General features: G+C 43.0%; 1 protein-coding gene across 1 annotated transcript; it reads left to right on the top strand.

The window, feature by feature from the left end:
- Nucleotides 1–464: 464 nt before the first annotated feature.
- On the top strand, nucleotides 465–21,360 carry KIF20A (kinesin family member 20A). The gene is made up of 19 exons (XM_020790067.3): nucleotides 465–614; nucleotides 1,807–1,977; nucleotides 4,126–4,212; nucleotides 6,574–6,693; nucleotides 6,894–7,032; nucleotides 7,135–7,322; nucleotides 7,412–7,556; nucleotides 7,992–8,192; nucleotides 8,277–8,388; nucleotides 8,565–8,636; nucleotides 9,114–9,257; nucleotides 9,493–9,658; nucleotides 11,693–11,854; nucleotides 12,233–12,372; nucleotides 12,892–12,994; nucleotides 15,621–15,822; nucleotides 17,167–17,258; nucleotides 17,422–17,559; nucleotides 20,241–21,360. The coding sequence occupies exons 2-19, from the start codon at nucleotides 1,816–1,818 to the stop codon at nucleotides 20,577–20,579; spliced, it is 2,712 nt and encodes a 903-aa protein (XP_020645726.3). The 5' UTR covers nucleotides 465–614; nucleotides 1,807–1,815; the 3' UTR covers nucleotides 20,580–21,360.
- The last annotated feature ends 672 nt before the right edge of the window (nucleotides 21,361–22,032 follow it).

The raw sequence follows: 22,032 nt of genomic DNA, 5'->3' as shown, positions 1-22,032 counted from the left end.
ACGTTTCTACGCTTCGCAATTGACGGAAGGCAACATGGCTGCCTGAAGGAGTCCTCTCTGAGGTGCAAATTCCGAAATTTCCAGGCTGCACGATTTGTCAGCCAGCGATATTCTGAAAGTTTAGAAAAACCATTTATTATCGGTCAACTTAATTTTTATGGCGTTGAATATAGGGGTGGGTTTCGTTACTTCGCACTATTTAGCAAAGCGCCGCCATTTCAAAGGCTAATAGACAGTATAGCGTCCGCCACCAAGAACCTGGACTGCCTTTTGTCACCTTGGCACTAAAGCGAAGGCGACCACACGACCTCACGGGCGAGCCTCTCCCATAACTACAAGCGAAACAAAGCACGCTCCGCCCACTGCTGCGAGTGGCTTAGTATCCGGAAGTTACCCGAGAGGCAAGAGAACCGTCTCCATCCCGCCTTCCTATCTCGTATTGGCCTCGGGATTGGCCCGTGGATTTTTCGCGTTCCGATTGGCTGGTACATTCGGCCGCGAGGTTTGAAACAATTTAGCAGGAAAACCAGGAGAAGAACCTGCAGGGTCGGTTGTGGCTGGACGAGGCTCGGAGGGCCGACCGGAACCGAGCAGCCCGGGGAAGAAAGGGCCGGGTGAGGCGAAAGGAGCGGTAGTCGGGGTCGGGTCGGGTCGGTGACATGGGGGCCGCTGAAGCTCCCGGCGTGGCTGGTGCATGGATGAACCAGTTTTCGGCTCTTTACCTTTGCAACGGTTACAGAAGGCGGGGCTCGCGGATTTAATTACCACCACGGAATGTAATTAGAACATCGAAGGTGGTCTGGGTCTGATCGCCACGGCCCATTACCGCTGGCATGATAAAGCTTCCTCTTTTTTTAACCTTGGGGGTTGGAGGTCTGGGCAGGAAGGCTTCCATCTGCGGTCGGAAGTCCCCTTCTCCGAAGGGAGCTGTTCTGGTTTCCACAGGAGAGAGAAATGAGGCCGATCCAGATAGGAGTTCAAAAATGCTGCAGCCAAACTGCTGACTGGGGCCAGTTATAGGGAGTATACAAAACCTCTGCTTGCAAGAATTGCGCTGGCTACCGCTCCTTTTCCAGGGTCAATTCACAGCGCAGGTCCTTACCTCTAAAGCCCTACACGGCTTGGGTCCAGGCTATCTAAGTGACCCTTTTGGGCACTTGCACTTGAGCTCATCAAAGGAGACCCTCCTCTTGTTCCCATTGCCAGCGCAGGCAGAGTTGATGGGGTCAGGAGTGAAGGCCTTCTCTATGGCTGCACCCAGGTTATGCTATGCTGTCCCTCTGGATATTAGGTTGGCCCCCTTCCTTTTATCCTTCCACCAACAGCTGAACACATTTTTTTCAGACAGAGTTTAATAATTGAGTCCTACGTGCTGATTTTTAGCCAAGTACGTTTTCAAAATTTTAATGATTTTTAATGTATTTTAACTATTATTGTAGTTTAATTGCTTGTTAATTGTAAAATTTGTTGTGTTTTTAAGTATACATGTTTTAATGTTGTGAACTGCCTTGAGTTGCCCTATCATGAAAAAGGTGGCATGCAAATGACACTAAATAAAAAAAATACTTCTAGGATAGGTTGTGGCAGTAGTGGTTATTGTTCATTTGTGATTGGGAGCGGATACTGGCCATAGCAATGGCAACAACAAGCACCTTTCAGTGCATTGGGGACACACAAACTATTCTCATGTAGGCAAAAGTGAGTCATGTGCAGCTTATTCTAATGGATGGGGCATGCATGGAGACCAAAAATGACAAATTGAAGTGACCCCTGTGCTTTTGATCTTGTTTTGGGTTTCTCTTGCAGTAAGATCACATGGCGACTATGTCCCACAGACTTGAGTCCCCAGTAGGGCTGTTATCAGATGAAGAAGCAGTAGTCTCTCCTGTACTGGAATCCACTCTGGCAGAATGTGGAGCCGGTTTGCGCAGAGCTCTCCTGCCAGATTTCTCGGCCATCTCTGTGAACCATGAACAAGTAAGCCGGATGAAATGAGGAACAAAAACCTCATCCCAAAACGTCTTTGTCTTGTCTTTCTCAAACTGGAGAAGCTGCTCTTTGTACCCAGTGACAGGGAACACTCGTTGATTTACATAGAAAATGAAAGTCATATAGTTTGCACAAAGCTCATGTTAAATGATCTTTCTATAACAGGATATTCCACCCCAACTTTATATGTATGTGTTTTTTCTTAGTTAGCTTCCACATAATTCAGCAGTTTTCACTGTTCCAAGAATAGAGTGGAAAGGGTAGGCTGAAATGAACCACACTCTGTATTTTACCATAATTGACTTCTTATTACCATAGCTTGAAGAAGTGTCATTTTGGTCTAAAATAAAACTCCGAGACTCCCCATCAGCCAAAATGACCAGGAGGGATGTCTAGGATTTGCAGTCCCAAAAATATGGCGTTCTTGAACTTTCCTTAGAACAGTAAACAAACTATCACAATAATTTGGCAGGATTAGGAAGAAGGAGGGTATTGTCTAAAGGAAGGAGAGTTTTGTGCCTCAGCAAAAGCACACAGTTTAGCAATCCTAAATAGGTTTATTCAGAAATCGTGCCATGTATCCCTTGACACGAAACTTGTGGGTAAGCAGGCACAGGACTGCAGTCTCAGAATGACTGACAACCTTTCATCCTAGATCTCCTGTTATTGTGTAATGAATTTCTGGAAGATTATAGACTGATTCAGGAGGACACTGCAGCTGTAACCAGTGGGCCCATGCTCAGTAAGGAACCTCATATGCTTTAAAAAGTATTGCAGTCTTGACTTCTCATCTATCAAATGTTATTATTATTGGTCTTACTGACCATTTGGTAACAGAAGGCGACCTCCCCTGCCCAGCATAATACATGTGGTTGTTGTGGGTTTTTCGGGCTCTTTGGTCGTGTTCTGAAGGTTGTTCTTCCTAACGTTTCGCCAGTCTCTGTGGCCGGCATCTTCAGAGGACAGCACTCTGTGCTGTGCAAAATGGCTCCCTGCTGTGTTTGTGTAATGAATTTCTGGAAGATTATAGAGTGACTCAGGAGGACACTGCAGCTGTAACCACTGGGCCCATGGTCAGTAAGGATTCCTTGCTTAACAGGCACCAGAAAATGGCTGCCCTATGGAGGATCTTCGCTGCACGATGAGGTATTTCACCCATTGGAACGCATTGAACTGGTTTTCAATGCATTTCAATGGGTTTTTTACTTTCGCTTGACGATGATTTCATTCTACAGTGATTTTACTGGAATGGATTATCGTCGTTAAGCGAGGCACCACTGTACAAAATCAATGGGGATTTGGTGAGTCAACGCCATAAATTCCAATTTATTCAAATAGGCCTGTTCTAACGTTGATTTACTATGTTAAAAAAGATCACAGTTAGAGTTAGGCCTATTGGAATCAATTGAACTTATAGAGGAGTTGACTCACAAAATCCTCACTAATTCAGTGGGCTAACTGTAGTCCAGTTTACTGAACTAAGTAACAGGATTTTGGCCAGTATGTAGTGATTATGCCATCACTCAGTTTATATTGGCTGAAATCCTGTGGCTTAATTTAGTAAGCCGGAGCTAGAATAAGCCCTTTGAACCAATTTAACTAATAGAGAGCTTGACATACCAGATCCCCATGGATTCAGTGGGTCTACTCTAGCTGCAACATACTATGCTAAGCAATAAGATTTCAGTCATTACTTTTCATTTGTTGCTTAAGATAGCCAGGCTGCAGGAACTCTGTTCAAGTGGTCACATTCTATGTTCAGGTACCATGTGAAGAGAGAAATATGGAGTATTCCAACTTCCCTCTTCATATATTTGTTAAATTTATAATCTGAACAGGCCTGATGTTGCCAAAAAAGTAGAAATCCACAATATCTGTAATGTCTGCACTGGTGTAGGTCGTTAGGTGAGCATCCCTAATGCTCCTAAGCTTCCCCCCTTGCCTGCTCAAATATTTCTTGCCAGTAATATACAGCCTACCCTGTCCTTATAGATGCTTTGGTTTGTAAACAGAAGGAATGTTCAGACTTTGCTTGTGGTGTGGTTTGTTCTCATATTTTTGAGTGAGTTATTGTGAGTTGTTGCTGAAAGAATATTGCCTTCCTGTGACCTTAACAAATACCTATTAACATTCTAGGCTGCTTCTGATGACAATGGGAAGCTGAAGGTGTATGCAAGAGTGCGGCCCCTGAAGCCATCGGAGGTGGAAAAGCAAGAGGATCAAGTGAGTGCTTAAGACAAAGTAGGCATCCATCTCCAAGTGGTACAGATGGACTTTTGTCTGGAGGACCACAAGGAGTCTAGAACACTGATCTCTTGTGCCTTTGATGCGCAGTCAGTTCTGTGTGCACATATAAACAGTGTCTGGAGATGAATGTTTGCTGCAATGTTTCCCATGCAACTTGAAAATATGTAGCCCCCAGATGTTGGATAGAAGATATCATTATTACTATTTGTCATGCTGGTTAGGTCTAATTAAAACTAGAGCTGCAGTTCAAATAATGTTATTCCCTAGTCCTAGTGTGTTGATCATAGTGACACTTCATGAATTGTTTTCCCTATCAAGTCAGAGAATCTGATGGCTGAACATCTCTGTTGAAAGCCCTGCAAAAGCCTGTGTTCATCACAGCTGGCATTTGTATGTTTCTTGTTTGTGTGCTTCCTTTCTTCCAATAAGTGAACTCTGGGCAGTTAATTCCAGAATGAAATCAGACAATCATTTCCAATCACACCAAAATTCACTTGAGTATCAAGGTACAAAACAAGTCTTCCATTTTTGCAATAATTCCAGGCAACATCAGCTTGTCTGATTCTACAAACTTTATTGATCTACATTGCTTTTACATATGCACGAAAATACTTCAAAATTTGAAAACATCCAAAAGCCTTACAGCCATAGAAAAAAAGCTATAGGCAGAAAGGCTTAAAAAGTATTATTCTTAGCACTTATGAAAAGCTACAGGTGTGATTTCCATCCAAAGGTCTTACAGCTATGAGAAATTGCAAATAAATAATCCAAAAACAAAACTTAAGTTCTAAGCAGAACTTACATCATGGTCTAATTATGCTTCAACATTGCTGTAGCTTACATTCAAATAAATGCAAATGCTTATATCCTAAAAAAGGCACATTTAAAATCAGAGAATATATCTCTAAAGCACATAATTTAAAAGTAAAAACCATTATAACTTTAAGTAATCTTTAGTCCTTAAGCATATTACTGGACACACATGAAACATTAAATAATGTTCTCACCGATCTGAGCCAGCATTGTGCCAGTTTGCATCTATGGAAGGAAATCCATTACCTTCCTATATTTGTCATTCATTTTAGAGGTCTGGAGCACCAAGGAAAAATATTTTAATAGGAAATGCTATTTTCTTGCAGTCTTTGTAACTTTAAGGGTTTGTAACTTCGAATTTGGTAAGCTGCCACTATGATAATAACATAATTGTTTTTACTAAAATGTTGTAAAAAAACCTAGAGGCTCTATAGCATAAAACAATTAATGCTTCCAGATACTGGAACACCAAGGCCCTGAAACATCAGAATATTACAGCTATTGGACCTCCAAACTCCACCTCCATATTTACACACTGCAATATTAATTATTTATTTATTTAACTTATATGCTGCCCACTCTACCCAAAGGTCTCTGGGCAGCTTAACATAAACATGTCTATCTGACAGAAGTTATCTTACTCTACTTGAGAGTTGGCTTATTGTTTTGCAATGACTGTAGTAAACTATTGTTCAATATAGTGTGTGTGTATATATAATTATTTAACCCTATATATGTAGGGTTCCATCACCTACTTCCATCACCTTAATTATTTCACCATCTATCTATCTATCTATCTATCTATCTATCTATCTATCTATCTATCTATCTATCTATCTATCTATCTATCTATCTATCTATCTATCTATCTATCTATCTATCTATCTATCTATCTATCATCTATCTATCTTATCTATCTATCTTATCTATCTATCTTATCTATCTTATCTATCTATCATCTATCTATCTTATCTATCTATCTATCATCTATCTATCTATCTTATCTATCTATCTATCTATCTATCTAATCTATCTAATCTATCTTATCTATCTATCATCTATCTATCTATCTTATCTATCTATCTATCTATCTATCTATCTATCTATCTATCTATCTATCTATCTATCTATCTATCTAATCTATCTAATCTATCTATCATCTATCTATCTATCTATCTATCTATCTATCTATCTATCTATCTATCTATCTATCTATCTATCTATCTATCTATCTATCTATCTATCTATCTATCTATCTCGAGAGAGAGAGAGTGAGTGAGTGAGTGAGTGAGTAGTGGGAAGACCTTGGCTCTTCAGTCAAGCTACCCACTCTAGAGCCCCAGTGGGATTTCACACTTGACATCCCACTGGGGCTCTAGAGTGGGTAGCTTGACTGAGGAGCCGAGGTCTTCCCAGTGTGTCGTTCTGGCTACTGTCACCCATAAATAGTTAAAATCAAGCATATTTCGGTAAGGCTGTTGTGGCAGGAAATCTCAGATGCTGAATGTTAACTTCATTTCTCAGGGGTGTGTCTGTACTGAGAATGCAGAGACTCTTCTTCTCAAAGCGCCCAAAGATTCCTTCACCATGAGAAACAATGAACGAGGGATCAGCCAGGCAGTGCACAAATTTACCTTCACCCAGGTGAGTATCTTGATTTGGTGGTGTTGGGCTCTTGTTTCCTGAGTGTATATTGGATCAGTTACAGAAAATAGAGTTTAGAAGGATTCTAACAAGGAAAGATGGAGAAACTGGACTGCCTGTCACCTATTTGTTACTTGGTCTAACTGTAAGCCGGTGTGTTAGTAAAATAAAAGCACTGACCTATAGTATTTGGGTTGCAGATCTTTGGGCCAGAGGTGAACCAGAAGTCTTTCTTTGAAGCAACAATGAAGGACATAGTGAAGGATGTGCTCAATGGGCAGAACTGGCTTGTTTATACCTATGGAGTCACTAATTCAGGGAAGACGTACACCATCCAGGGTGAGGAACTTTCAGTCCGTGTTGGTTTTGGTAATTATCTTTTCCTGGTTTGGGGTTCCTTGTCTTGAAGTATCCGTTCACCTTTTCCTCTTTGGCTTGCAGGTAGTGGTGCTGATGCGGGCATCCTGCCTCGTTCTCTGGCCACCATATTCAACAGTATTGGGACACGGCTCTACCGGGCCACAGACTTGAAACCCTTCCTCTCAAGTGAGGTAACCTGGTTGAACAGCAAGCAGGTTTGTCAGGAGGAGATCAAGAAACAGGCTCTGATTCGTGGAGGGATGAAAGAGGTGAGTGCCTCAAGTTCTTATTGAACCTGTAGTCATAAGAAAGATTACACAGTCTGCAATTCAGTTCTCCCATTTCTTTTCCTTTGTAGGAGGAGCTGTTTAATTCTTTGAACAAGAGTCACAACACAGGATCCCACCTCCAAGGAGCCACAAGTGGTAGTATTGACAGTGGCATTGCTGGGCTCTCTTCTACCTCCCACACGAGCAATCAGACAAGCACCAGCCAGCTGGAGGGTATCAATTTACATTCACCGTTCATTTCTGGAGCAGAGTCTTCTGATTTTGCATAATTAAAGTTGATAGAGAGGCCCTCCCGAAGATTTAAAACTTAAATCTTGAATAAACCCACCGAGTGAGGCAAAAAAAGCCTGTCAAACACTCAATCATTTATGTAATTCAGTGGAAGGACCCATATGTTCAGAACAAAACAGATCTGGGGCATATTATTGGGGGAAAGTGTCAATATGTTCCTATGTGAGAAGGCAAGAAATGTGTAGCTTTTGGACTTCTACTTAAGGTGGCTTGTACAATGTTCCTATAAATGACAGCAAAGCTAGAGTTCAAACAACCTTGCCTTTTGGGTGGGTTTCTAGAAAGTCTGTCTTAATTGAGGCATTCCGTGGATTGTTGTAATCACTGACACTAAACGTACTCGGTTTCCATTGGTAGAGACAACTCTACATTGGTCTGACTTGGATCATGTTTCAATTATGGCTCAAGAGGATGTGCAGTTTTCAGTCTGGGTTTCCTTCTTTGAGATCTACAATGAGCTCATTTACGACTTGCTGGATTCATCCACGCTCGGCCCAAATCGCAAGAGACCTACACTGCGGCTATGTGAGGACCAGACTGGCAACCCTTATGTAAAAGGTAGGAATTAGTCTTGTCTGGCTTTAATGCCAGATCCAACAGCAGGACTTCATTTCAACTCTGTGACCCCTTTCCTCTTCCTAGACCTGAACTGGATCAACATTCAAGATGCTGAGGAGGCCTGGAAGCTACTGAAAGTGGGTCGGAGAAATCAAAGCTTTGCCAGCACACACATGAATCACAACTCTAGCCGCAGGTCTGCTGTATTCTTTTTTTAAGGAGTGATGGTTGGGTACAACCTATTTCAGGGGTGTCCGTTGGTGTACTTTGCATCAGAAGCTGAATTCTGGGGTGTGGGAAGAGTGTGAGAGTGAAAGACTAAAGAACTGGAGCCAAGGTATAATTGTCTCCTCATTTCTCTTTTCTCTGAAGTCATAGCATCTTCTCCATCCGAATTCTACATCTTCAGGGAACGAGTGGTGAAATGGTCCCAAAGATCAGCGAGTAAGTGAACAATTTGAAATGTAGAGAACTGTGGGATGATCTGTTAATTTCTTGAATGATGGGTCTTATTGAAAGAAATTGGACGATCTGTCTTTGTTATCATGATGGCCCTGAGAGTACTGTGATGGGGATGGGAACCCTCATGAGTAGCATTGACTACAGTTTCTCAGCAGGACAACTTGTTGTCTATGTGAAGCTATGTGAGGCACTTCCAAGAGGTGCAGCGTATCAGATCTAGAATGAGAACAGCATTTAAATAGTCTTCTAGTCTTTTCAGAAACTGAGCGGCCTAAATCCTTAGGGCTATTTGGAAAGCATATTTGTTAGTGGATCTTACTTGGATGTGTCTGGCAGTGTTGAGCAAAGAGTACAGGGTTTCTAACCAAAGCAAGGATGAAAAGAAAATATCAAAAAAATACAACTGAACTATTCAAAATTTAGAATCTTGTTACAGGCACAATTTGCTCTCCTCTCTAGACTTTCATTATGTGACCTTGCTGGCTCAGAGCGCTGCAAAGAGCAGAGGGATGGGGATCGTATGAAAGAAGCCAATAACATCAACACATCTCTGCACGTACTGGGCCGTTGTCTCACAACACTGCGCCAGAACCAGCAGTCCAGGTACGTTTGAACTATTCCTGTTTCCTTAGCTCCTGATGATTATGTCTTGTTTGGTCTGACACCCAGATGGAGGCTTTTCCTATATGAAGTCCAGGCCACTTTGAGATGTTGTTTGTTGCGTTCAGATCTTTTGGAACTTACTGAATTTTGTTTAGTGGATGCGAGCGGAGTGGTGCTTCCTATTTGCAGAGTTCAGATCTAATCTCTCTCTCTCTCTCTGTTTCTCTTTAAACAGGCTAAAACAGAATGTTGTGCCATTTCGGGAGAGCAGACTAACCCGTGTGTTCCAAGGTTTTTTCACTGGGCGTGGACAATCCTGTATGATTGTTAATATCAATCCATGTGCTTCTTCTTTTGATGAGACCCTCCATGTGGCAAAGTTCTCTGCCATTGCCAGCCAGGTAATATGCAAAACAGTTGTATGGCAACAGCTACCCACAGAGTTCCACAAGCATATTTGCGTGCACAATCTCCCTGCAACTCACCTTGGTTTCCCTTTTACCTTTCTTCAGCCTCCATTTTTCCTCCTTCACGTAAGCTTTCCCTGCCAAACTCAGCAGCCCAAGCATATACTTCTTGCCTCATCAAGTGAAAAAAAAAAATACCTGTTTCATACCTGAGGGAAGATGAAAGCCTGGGCAAATCTATGGTGAGAGCTAGTTCTGTGCTCAGAACATTCCACTTTGAAAAGGAGCTCTGTCCATTACTCCCTAGTAGCAGGTTGTTACCATTACTCTCACCTGCAAGAGTAACTGTGCTGGCATAGCATATTAAGAATGCTTAGATTTTTAGTCCAACATACTGAGAAAGTACCAGGTTGGTTGACATTCTATAGACACCCGTTGTTCATGAGCACTAATTTAGTGAACAAACTGAATTGCCATAACAAGTTACCTGTCCATAACTCAATCCATCTTGCACTTTCCCAAATATCTTCCACAGAACACAGAGAATTAAAAACTGCTTGCATCTTATGTTAGGTGCTAGACTGCTTGGATTAACTTGAAGCTCCTCCTAGATGAAGCTTCCATGTTCAAGGGCAGTATACCCTGAATACCTGCTACAACTCCCAAAATTGTCTATCAAGCATTATCACTAGACATGCTGTCTGAGGGATTTAGATTAGATTAGGCATCCTTCAGTCTCGAGACTATTTATTATTTATTTATTTATTTAACTTATATGCCGCCCACACTACCCGAAGGTCTCTATGGTAACATGCTCTGTATGGAGGACTTGCAACAGCATCTAGTGTGGCTGAGGAGGCCAATTCGAGAGTGACAATCCCTTCCACACTGAAAACAAATACTGCAGGGGGTAATAAAAATAATTTTTTCAAGCTTGAGCTGAATATTATCTTTCAGATGGAGTGAAATTGATGGATCCTTTCTTGATATAATCTTTAGATAGTCCTTAAGAGAACTATCAGAATCAGAATCACAGAGATGGAAGAGACTACAGGGGCCATCGGGTCCAACCTCCTGTCACTTCCCTTGATTGACACACTATATTCCTATTTATACAACCAAGAAAATTACTTGTAATTGACGCTTGGCCAGTCCTTAATCAGTTTAGCCACCATCTCTTTTCCTACCATTTACTAGAGCAGGATGCTAAAATGTCAGGGAGAAAAGAGCTTATTTCCTGACCTGCACTGCATAAATAACTTTGCCCTCTTTTTCTCAAAAAATAATTCTCCTTTTGAAGGAGATCACCTTGTACAAGGCCAAAGGTGTAATGTCTTGTTTCATTTGGAAGAATACAGTGGTGCCTTGACCTACGAATTTAATTGGTTCCAGAACTCCGGTTGTAACTTGAAATGGGGGGAAAAAACTAAAAAGCAAACAAAGACTGCAAGACCCATTGGAAACGCAACCTCAAAAAAACAAATCCCCCAAGACCCATCACAGCACAGAAACATAACCCCCTCAGCCCAAAACCACATTGCAAAACCAACACAGAACAGTTTTTAAAAAGCAGAAAACAGCACCTTACCTTACCAGGCAGTCCAAAACCTCCTCCAATCACACTCACTCTCTAACTGCTGGGGTGAAAGAGCTACAATGAAGCAGCCTCTTCGCCTACCAACGGTTAGCAATTTGAATTCCCCGCCCTTTCCCCCTGCCTTTTTTTGGTCATAACTTGAAGCTCCAGTCGCAAGTCAAAGCAAAATTTTGCAGCTGGGCCTGGTGGTAACTTGAAATGGTCGTATGTCGGGACGGTCGTAAGTCAAGGCACCACTATACCTTCCTTTTCAAGGTAAAATCTGCACTAAACATGTTCTGATTTGACCCAGGGCCATTCAGCCCAAGATCCCAACATTTGAGGATGGGATGGGGGAGGTGATAACCCTTGTTGCTAAAATGGTGGAGGGAAGTAAATGGATGGACAGATGTTTTCTGAGTGTGCCAATCCCTACATGGTGTATCTTCCAGCTCATACAAGTGCCATCAAAAGTGGGCATCCTGTCCATCCGGTCTCTTATCAAGGAACACGGCATTCGAACCAGTAAGATCCCTGCAGAAGCTTTGGATGAAGAGACGGAACCTAATGAGGGCAGCGAGGATGAAACAGATGTGACCACATATGATAAAGAGGCAAGTTGTCCTTTTTTCCCTGGCTCCTTGAGGCAGCGTCCAGTTGCCCAAACCCAATGGAAGAACATACTGGATCTGTAGGTACCGACATATCCAAAGAGGGATTGAGAGGTAACTAGCTCAATCAATGGTTGAAAACACGGTCATGCTAGGAATAGTAATCCCAAACAATCACCTTTTCAAGTCCTTGGCATGTCCAGGAAAGAATTCAAAGCTGACAAAGGATAATAAACTAGCTTCTTTAGGGAGGTGCTTTGATGCTTAGCAACTGGTTAAATATTCATTAGTCATAAACAGTTGGCTCTCTGTGGTTCTTCTGGTAAGTCATGGTGGGATCATGTGCCACACTTTTTCTCCTTGTTTCCAACCCTTCCCCAGGATCTCTTGCGGGTGGTTGAAGCTGTGCAAGAACTGCTGCTGAAGGAACGTCAGGATAAGCTTCAGCTGGAAATGCGCCTTCGCCATGAGATCTGCAATGAGATGATGGAGCACCTCCAACAGAGGGAACAGTGGAGCAGGTATGATTCCTGCCACAGGGTGAGAGGCCTATCTCGTGTTCTTCAGGAGGCCCCCATTATAGGTCCTTGAGAGGGCCAGCCCCAGCCCCCCTCCCACTTGTTAGATAAAATGGGTACCTGAGAGGGCAGATAATTAGTGGGCAGCACTGAGAAGAGAGAGCCTTGAATGCTGCACCATCTGCCCCCCCCTTCTAGCTCCAAAGCTCCTTTATTCTCATGGGGATGGTGGTGAGGGACACAACCTCCTTGTTGGTGAAAAAAGTCCATTGATCACGCCCTGTCAGCTGCATACGGGTAGCTAGCTGTGCCATGCTGCCTTTGCCTCAGGTAGTACCATGTCTTTGACCTTCTACCCTGGGCTGCAGCTCCCTAGCCCAGTGGTAAAGAACGCTGGGCATTGTAGTGTGACAATATCTGGAAGGCTGTGCTTTTTCCAGCTGTCCAGCCCAATGGGCACATGCTCTCTTATGGCTGTCGCTCTTTCTCCGCCACCTGCCTTCCTCACCTTCTCTCCTGTAGTGATTATGTGGATGCTCAAAAGGACATGCTGGAGGAGTTGTATGAGGACAAGCTGAACAATTTGAAGGAGTCGTTGACTGACTATTACCTGGAGCAGATTGAGGTGCGTCAGGGGCAGAAAAAAGGTTGGAGACCATGACGAGACATTATAGGCATTATAGTATCCTGAGGGGAGGGGTTGGCAGCTCAAACCATCCTAAGGAACCTAGTACCTTATGCTGGCTTAAAGCAAGGAACGAGTGCCTTGTAGAAGATGCTTTATGTAAATCAATGCCTCTTGCACAGTTTTAATATTTGGAGGAATTAATTTTACGGCTACAATGCTCAAAATCCCCAGGAGATCAATAAAGTGAACATTTTAGGATTGTCTTGTCTATTGAAATGGCTACAAAGATACTTTTCTGTAGCACAAAAGTATGTCTAAAACCAGCCTAAGCTGAAGAGACTTGCAGGCCATCTGTTGTTGTTACATAGAGTCTAGCTAGCCTAAGGTTTGTTGTGAGGATAAAATTGGATACAATTGTGGGGATCACCTCACTAGAGGAAAGGTGAGCTATTTGTATGAAATAATAGTTCCCATTGTGGGCTCCTGCATTAGGACGAAACTTTGGGTCAAAATCCCGTTCATTTACATAGTTACGTAAGAATTTTCCACCTCTGGCAGGTCCCTCTTGGCGGGCCTGATCCTGTGAACTCAGTTATCCACTTGATTGCACGCAGGGGAGCCCACCAAAAGGAGGCAATTGCTATAGTTTTTCTGCAGTTGGATTTCGGCCTTCCTTTCAAGTGTGTTTCACCCCTGTATCTAAAGGGATTGTCACCATTTTTAATTATTATTTTGCACTGATGACACTTCAAAGCTGGTTGCCCTGCACATTCTACCAGGCAAGGAGAAACTGCATGCTGGTGCCTGACAGCATCCTGATGGGATCAGATGGGTGGAACTTGGCTGAATTATCTTGACCTTGGGCTCTTAGTCATATGCAAACCTGCCTAAATGAGAATTTAAAAGCAATTTCCAAATGAGTACCCTTCAGCTATACTAGACTACAACTCTCACTATGTAATTGGTAGTGGGGATTGTAGTATAACCCATATAGAAGGAACCAGGTTGAAGAAAGCCATTTAAAAAAAATCACAATAGGAGCTAGTTTTTGACCCTGTACAAGTTATCACCAGGCTGCATATCTTAACAAGATTGGGGGGAGACGTTCCAAATACCACCACCAGGGGTGGAATTTGAGACTTATAACTCCTATCTTGAGTTTGTTTGCTGTTGTTATGTGTCTTTAGCTCAAACCCATTTATAGTGACCCTGATGAAGTTTTCAAGGTAAGTGAGATATTTAAGGAGTGGTGTGATGAATGCCACGTCACTACAGAAAGGATCCACTGATCACTCAGCCACATTGCCCTTGCTTACCCTGGAGTGGGTGCTCGCCAGGTAGGTTCAGAGTGCTAGTAATTGGGAAAGCGTCCTGTGAGCCCCTTCTACCAACACATCGAGCCTCTTGCTCTTCTGGTGCTCCAGGGAGAACATAACTTTCAAGTCATTGCTCCTGGTTGCAAACCAACCTTGCAAGGTAGAAAACACCAAACACTCAAGAAGTACTCAAAAAGACTTCCAAGTGCAATTCACTGTTCTTTAGTACCACCAACTCTTTATGCTGTCTGAATGAAAACATGCCTGTAAATTTTTATGGTGTTTTATTGAAGAAATCTCATGCAGATTTAAAAGTAAGCTCAAAGACTGAAATAATGATGATGGTGTGAAGCAGTTCCATTTTGAAAACAAAAGGCAAATCATTCAGAGACCTGGGCAGTTAAAACTCTATGCCATGGAAAATAAGAAAGTTAACTGTCAAATTCTGCAGTTAACATTGTAGCATGGTTCCAGTGCACACACAGAGTTCAGCATAATAGCAGGCTTAGACTGCATATTGAGGCAAGCAAATAAGCATAGGCTATATGAAGTTGCTGCTTGATACTCAAGTCTAAGCAATCATAACGGATCCACTGTTCTAGCTAGCCTTATATCCCATCATCCCCATGATGGATGGCTCAATACTTTCAACCACTCAAATGGCATCCTTTCTTATCTAGACAGTTAGTCACTTCTGCAAGAGTAACTCCAGTTGTGGCCAGTTTGCATACCATGTGAATTCAAGCAAACTTAGCACCTCATCCACTCCTCATACTCATTACCACTCTAAAGTCAGATATGAAATCCCTTGCACTGGCAGAGGCATTATTTCTCCCATCTAATTCATATCAGCATTTTGCTACAGACTCAGGGGAATGATTAACCCCTGTATTGCTGGGTTCCTCACAAGTGGTTTTATCAGTTCCACATCTCCAGTGAATTTCCGTGGCTAAGTGTGGATTTGTAGCCAGGCATCCTGAGTCCTAGTTCATCACTATCCGCTCTGCCACACTGGGTATCTTGACTTAAGTTGACAACCCCCATTTTGAAGTTCTCTTTTAACAAAGGAATCTAGCATGGATATCTAGCTGTAGAGCCATCCACAGCTCTTTGGTGCCCAGTCTGATGAAAACCTGTATGGGGTTGAAAGCAAGCTCCTGTTTGTGATTTTCCCCCTTGTGGTCTACCAGAGGTATTACTCGCTGTTCTCTTAGCTTTTGTGCTGTATAAGCTGGTCTCCTGTATCCTTCAGGAGGTTGCAGTTAAAGCAGTAGAATATTCCCACTAACCTCCATTTTCTTCTTCAGAATCAGGATGAAAAGATCAAAGAGTTAGAAGCTGCCTTGGAAGAATCAAAACGGCAGCACGAATCTGAAGAGAGGAAGCAACCAGAAGCAGAGGACTCCCTGCGCAGGTCCAAGCGCGTGGCATCATGCCATCAGCAGGAATTGCTACAGACAAAAGCCAAGTTGGAGCAGTGCCAGGCAGAGCTAAGCACAGCAACTGAAGGTGAGGCACCCCCACACACACACAGAGCTGCAGAGACTCCAAGCAGATTGGTGATCTGAATCTGGGCTGTGTAGCAAAAGGCTACTGTGTCTTAAGACTTTGAAGATCCAGTTCTTGAAACACCAGAGCATAGCTGCCTAGATTCCAACCCCTGAAGTGCAGGAGCCCCGTTCTCATTGACATTAGCTTTCCTTAGGCATGGCTTGTGGTCCTTGGAGAATGGCAGTCTGGAGAAGATGATTCTTTTTGTACAACAGGTCTCTAAAAGAACCTAGTGCCAGCATGGCCAGTGGTTAAGCTGAGATATTCTCAGAGCTGTAGTCCAAAACAGTAACCTTGCCAAGCTGTGGAACATAGGGAGCTGTCTGGTTACCAGATCAGAATTCTTGTCCACCTAAACCAGTGGTTCCCAGACTTTGCTCCAGATGTTATTCGACTACAACTCCCAGAAATCCTGGCCAGCACTGTTAGTGGTGAAGGAAGAACTTTCTGCTTCCAAAACATGTACTATGTGATCCTTCTGCCATCTTGAGGAAAGATGATTATAAAAACAGGAATAAAGAATATCAAGTTCCTGCAAACACTTCCATCTCCAGATCTCCCTCACCCCAACCACCCAAGTATCCTAAACATGTTTTAGTTATAAAGTGATTTCAGTAATTGACATCTGAAGCCCTTGAACTGGGTCAGCCTAGCCTAGGAATATGCAGCTGGCCCTCCAGATGATTCGACTGCAACTCTCCCTGGCTGTACTGCCCAGGGCTGACAAGAGCTGTGAGCCAGCAACTTCTGTAAGGGCCACGGTTACCTACCACTTGCCTCATCTGAGGTGTTGGAAGGCAAAGAAGGGAAGCAAGGAAACAAAATAAGATCTCTATTTGATCACTAAAATCCCACCCAGTCAACGATTTTTTTAATCAACATATAATCTGTGCTGCACAGCAGATCACACAAAACAGAGTTCCTTCCTGTATAATGTTTTTCAGGATTATTTCCAAATCTGCCCACTTCTCTATTTAAGAATGAGATTGGCCAAGTCAACCATTGATAGCTTATTATGGCTATTGCACCTGGGTCTCTAATGGAAAGGAGCATGATAAACCAGCGCTTAATGTCTCTAGAAAGAGAAATGCCTGGGTTCATGTTTCTGTGGCAACACTACTTCTTCAGATTTTTAATGTTTTAAGTTTTAAGGGTATGAAAACTCTCTATGGCTAGTTGCGATTTGTTGGGACGTATCTTTATCGCTACACATTTTGGGGTCCAGCCTTCTTGTTGTAAACTGGCCTAAATATAAACTGTTCAGTGAAACATATTGTGGTCTTCTGTCTGGCTTGTCTCTAGAGTTGCGTAAGTATCGGAAGATGTTGGAGCCACCGCCTTCCGCAAAACCCATCACTTCAGATGTAGATCGGAAATTAGAGGAAGGCCAAAAGGTATGGAATTGATGAAGCCTCTCCTCCTTGCCATGTGTTGTTCCCCCTTATCTGCCAGAAGGGGGTGCACTGCCTGTTTTTCCTGACTGGGCCTTTGGGTTGTAGTTCATTTGTTGCCCTGGGGCTGGATCTGCTTGGTGCTGACTGTTCTTCCCTTTTGCAGAATGTGAGGCTGCTGCGTTCAGAGCTGCAGAAGCTGGGGGAGTCGCTCCAATCAGCTGAAAGAGCCTGTTGTCACAGCACAAGTGCTGGGAAACTCCGGGAGACCCTCTTCAAGTGTGACAACATCTTGGTTAAGCAGGTAAGGGAAGGATCTCTTCCAAATGCAGAGAAGGCAATTTTCTATTCAAATCTGGACAGATTTTGAACCCTTTCTCTGAAACATATGCTCCCAGAGTGGCTGAAAACCTGAACATTAATACTGTGCCATCCGATCATAATGAAACAATAGCAGCTGTAACAACATAGTTGACCAATAAAATCATGATCAGCTAGAACTGTTGAGTTTTTTCAGAAATTCCAGGGAAACTGGTCTTTGCCTGGCACTAGAAAGGCAGAAGGGTGCCAGCCAAGCCTGTGCTCAGAAGTGCATTCTAAAAATAAGGTGTGGACTACTTTCCAAAGGACGTTTTGTTAATCACTGCTGCCTGTTTGATGTCCTGAATGTGAAAATCTCTGAAGCTCTAAAAGTTTACCTTTTTAGAGTAAAGGCAAATTTGTAAGGAAAGAAGGAGCCTTTCAAGTATGTGGGCCTCAGATTTACATAGCAAGAATTATTTTGCTTCCCCTTCTACCACCCCTCCTTTTTTTTTGTTTCACTTCATCTTCCTGAGGTACGACTCAGCCTGGCCAGTGGTGAAGGACGGGGAGGGGGGGAGTGCTGCCATCTAAAGCAGCAGAAATACCAAAGGCACCCCAACATATTTTATAGATTTATTTGTTTATTTATTTATTTGATATAGCATCTATGGCTAATCTGCAGGATCTGAATTAGAGTCACAGAGTTGGAAGAGACCACTGAGGCCATCCAGTCCAACCCCTCACTATGCAGGAACATCCATCAAAGTACTCCCAACAGATGGCCATCCAGCCTCTGCTTTAAAATCTCCAAGGGAGGAGACTCCACCACCTTCTAGGCAGCCTATTCCACTGCCGGACAGCTCTAACCATCAAGAAGTTCTTCCTAATGTTTAGATGGAATCTCTTTTCCTGTAGTTTGAAACCATTGCTCCGTGTCCTGGTCTCTGGAGCCCTGGAAAGCAAACCTGTCCCCACTTCAACATGACATTGTTTCAACAATGTAAACATGGCTATCATGTCCTCTCCCAATCTTTTTGTAAGGCTAAACATTCCCAACTCCCTAAGCTGGTCCTCGTAGGACATTGCTTCCAGACCTTTAACCATTTTTAGTCACCCTCCACTGGACACATTCCAGGTTGCCAACATCCTTCTTGAATTGAGGTGCCCAGAACTGGACACAGTACTCCAGGTGAGGTCTGACCAAAGCAGAACAGAGTGGTACTATCACTTCCCTTGATCTAGATACCATACCCCTATTGATACAACCAAGAATTGTACAGTGGTGCCCCGCATAGCAACATTAATCTGTTCCAGGAAAAACGTTGCTATACGGAGCAAAAAAAAACCCATAGGAACGCATTGAACCCCTTCAATGCATTCCTATGGGGGATAAACACTGTTATGCGAAGATCTTCCATCCGGCCACCATTTTCGCGACCTTGGTAAGTGAGGAATCAGCGCGAAAATGCTGCGGGCGGCCAGTTTGTTGACCTAGCGGCCATTTTGGAACTGCCGATCAGCTGTTTTAAAACATCACAATGCGATGTTTTCCCTATTCAAAACATTGCAATGCGATCGCTTTTGCGATCGCAAAATCCGCATCTCTATGCGGATTCGTCATTAAATGGGGCGCTCGTTATGCGAGGCACCACTGTATTTGGTTTCTTGGCAGCCACATCACACTGCTGACTCGTGTTCAGCTTGTGGTCTACCAAGACTCCTCGATCCCTTTCACAGGTACTGTTGTCTAGCCAGGTGTCTTCCATCCTATATCTCTGCAGTTTATTTTTTCTGCCTAGCTGTAGGACCTTAGATTTCTCCCTGTTGAAATTCATTTTATTAGTTTTGGACTAGGACTCTGATCTGTCAAGGTCATTTTGAATTATAATCCTGTCCTCTGGGGAATTAGCAACCCCTGTCAATTTGGTATCGTCTGAAAATTTAATCAACATATGCGCTATTCCTTCATCTAAGTCATGGATAAAGATGTTGAATAACACGGGACCAGAACAGAACCCTGGGGCGTCCCCCTAGTCACCTCTTTCCAGGGCGAAGGGGAGCCATTTGTGATCACCCTTTGGGTTCTGTCAGTCACCCAGTTACAAATCCACCCAACAGTAGCACCAGAAGCCTCTTCAAGAGCTTGTTTTTGTTTTGTTTGAAGCAACCTCACATATTAACCACATGTGGTTTCTTGCACATGTCAAATACCACAGAGGACATGTAATCGCCTGAACCTCCAGCAATACATGTGAATCTTGCACAGGAGGAACACAACTGCTCTACTGCAGAAAGGCTGACTGGAGGGAAATCATGGCAGATAATATGAAAAAGCCACTGAACCATCCAGGTGAATAAATTGGGGCCACATTCTCCCTGTCAAGAAAGGCCATCTGTCAGGGAAAATGAGGCAGACTGGCGTGAAAATCAGGACTGAAGCCAGGTTGAAATGAACCAGGATAATCAATCTCATTCCAAAGTGCCTGGAATTTTAACCAACTGTCTATATCTGATAAAATGGCCCTAGCCTAGATATGTCTGTGCTTTAATTAAAAGTGTCACTTCAACCCATGGTTGTTTCAGCTTAAAGAGACACAGCACCTGTAGAATATGTACAAGACACATAGGGGTTGAGAGAAACTCCCTTTCCTTGAAATTTAATCTGCTTGCTGTTCTTTCCAGGACCAGACCTTGGCTGAGCTTCAGAACAATATGATGCTGGTGAAGATAGATCTACGGAAAAAAGCTGCCTGCATTGCTGAGCAATATCAAACTGTTCAGAAGCTTCAAGCAACAGCTGCACCCCTGCCGCCACCCTCTTCCACCAAAAAACGTTTCTGTGCCAACAATGAAAATATGCAACCCAAAAGTCAACCTCCGGTTAAGAAGCCTTTTTTGCACAATTTTCTCACTCGCTCAACAGCCCGGTCTGGACTAACAGAGAGCCCCTATAGTCGTATCCTGCGTTCTCGAGGATCTCCACCATTTAAACCCCCCATGCTCTTTGGCAAAAAACACTGAATGTTTTGGGCTGCAGAGGGGTAGTCGGGCATTAGCAACCAGATGCTGCCTTTAAAATATAACAGATAAGCTCTAGACAAAGTCATACTTGGAATAAGCTTATTGGAATAATGACTAACACCCTATTTCTTTCCATAAGCTTACTCATTAGTGTGACTTAGTCTGGATCCAGCCTAATGTATGAGTGGTTTTTGTATTTTAGTGTGTTGAGGCCTGTTCTTTACTGTAAATTTTAGGGCCGTGATTGTTTTATTTCTTTGGACTGCCAATCCCAGAAAGGTCAATTCTGGGAGCTCCACCAGACAGACACCTAAATCTAGCTCCGCTAGGAGGAAGGCCACACATGGAAGACCTTGAGGCTTAGCTAGGCCTAGCTGTGTCTAGCTTCCTGTTTAGAAAGGAAGTTTGGACAGAGCTAGAACTAGCTAAGCCCCAAGGCCTTCCAGTTGTGACTTTTCTCCCACATAAGCTATATTTAGGTGTCAGAATGGAGAATTGTGGGGTTTGCCACTTCTCGGCTTTTTGGCTAAGATCAAGTGTAATGTGTGTGTTGTCCAAGAAATCAAACAATCTTAACCCTAGTAAATATTTGGCTTCCCAAAGATGGTTACTATGCATGCCTTTACTGTTTCAGGCCAGCTGCTACTCGTGTATGTGTATAGAATCTGCATTTAGAATCTTTTGTCTTGTTTTTCAGACGTATGTATGTTGCTGCATGCTAAATATATATGCATTGTATGTATCAAACCCACAATAAATATACTCTATATTTTCCATTTCACTTCTATTGAATGTTCTCATTAGCTTCTAATAGTTTAGTATCCTTCTCCACATCCCTGAAATCACCTCCACCTAATATCTTCTGTCTTCAAACTTCATCTTTTGTGGACTAAGGTAATGTAATCCTTACTTTTAAATCATATATTTAAGCTAGTAGTATTTTTTCAACTAGCAACCTGCCAGTGAAGAGGAATGGGGCAGTGGTACACCATAGTGCTATATATTATTGCCATGTTATTTGCAAAGCCTCAGTGAAGATGATTAGTGCACTTCGAGAATCTCCCACTGCAAACATGACAGCAAAGCATGCAAGAATCACAGAACTTGTGCCAATAGGAATTGCCAGTGTGTGTTTCCCCCCGAGGTGCATTTCTTGAAAGGGTTCTCTTTAAAAAGGATTGGGGGGAAACAGCCCTGTATCCATCTGTGATTTCTTGGGAAAATGAAATTGGGTGTACAGAGCAAAATATACTGAAATGTATGGGGCTTTTAGGGAGATTCTGCAACAGCAAAATAAACACATTCTATAGAAACCACCTCCAGAATAGCCTACATCTAGAAAACTACAAAGGAATACTCATAAAGCAGAAGTAACTTAATGGCACATAACACAACTTGAAATGGAGGACTTCCTGCCTCATACCAACATTCAGTTTCTGGCAACAGCTCCACA

The sequence above is a fragment of the Pogona vitticeps genome, chromosome 2 (genome assembly GCF_051106095.1).
Source record: "Pogona vitticeps strain Pit_001003342236 chromosome 2, PviZW2.1, whole genome shotgun sequence".
Lineage (NCBI taxonomy): Eukaryota > Metazoa > Chordata > Lepidosauria > Squamata > Agamidae > Pogona > Pogona vitticeps.
This window is presented reverse-complemented; position numbering and strand designations above follow the sequence as displayed.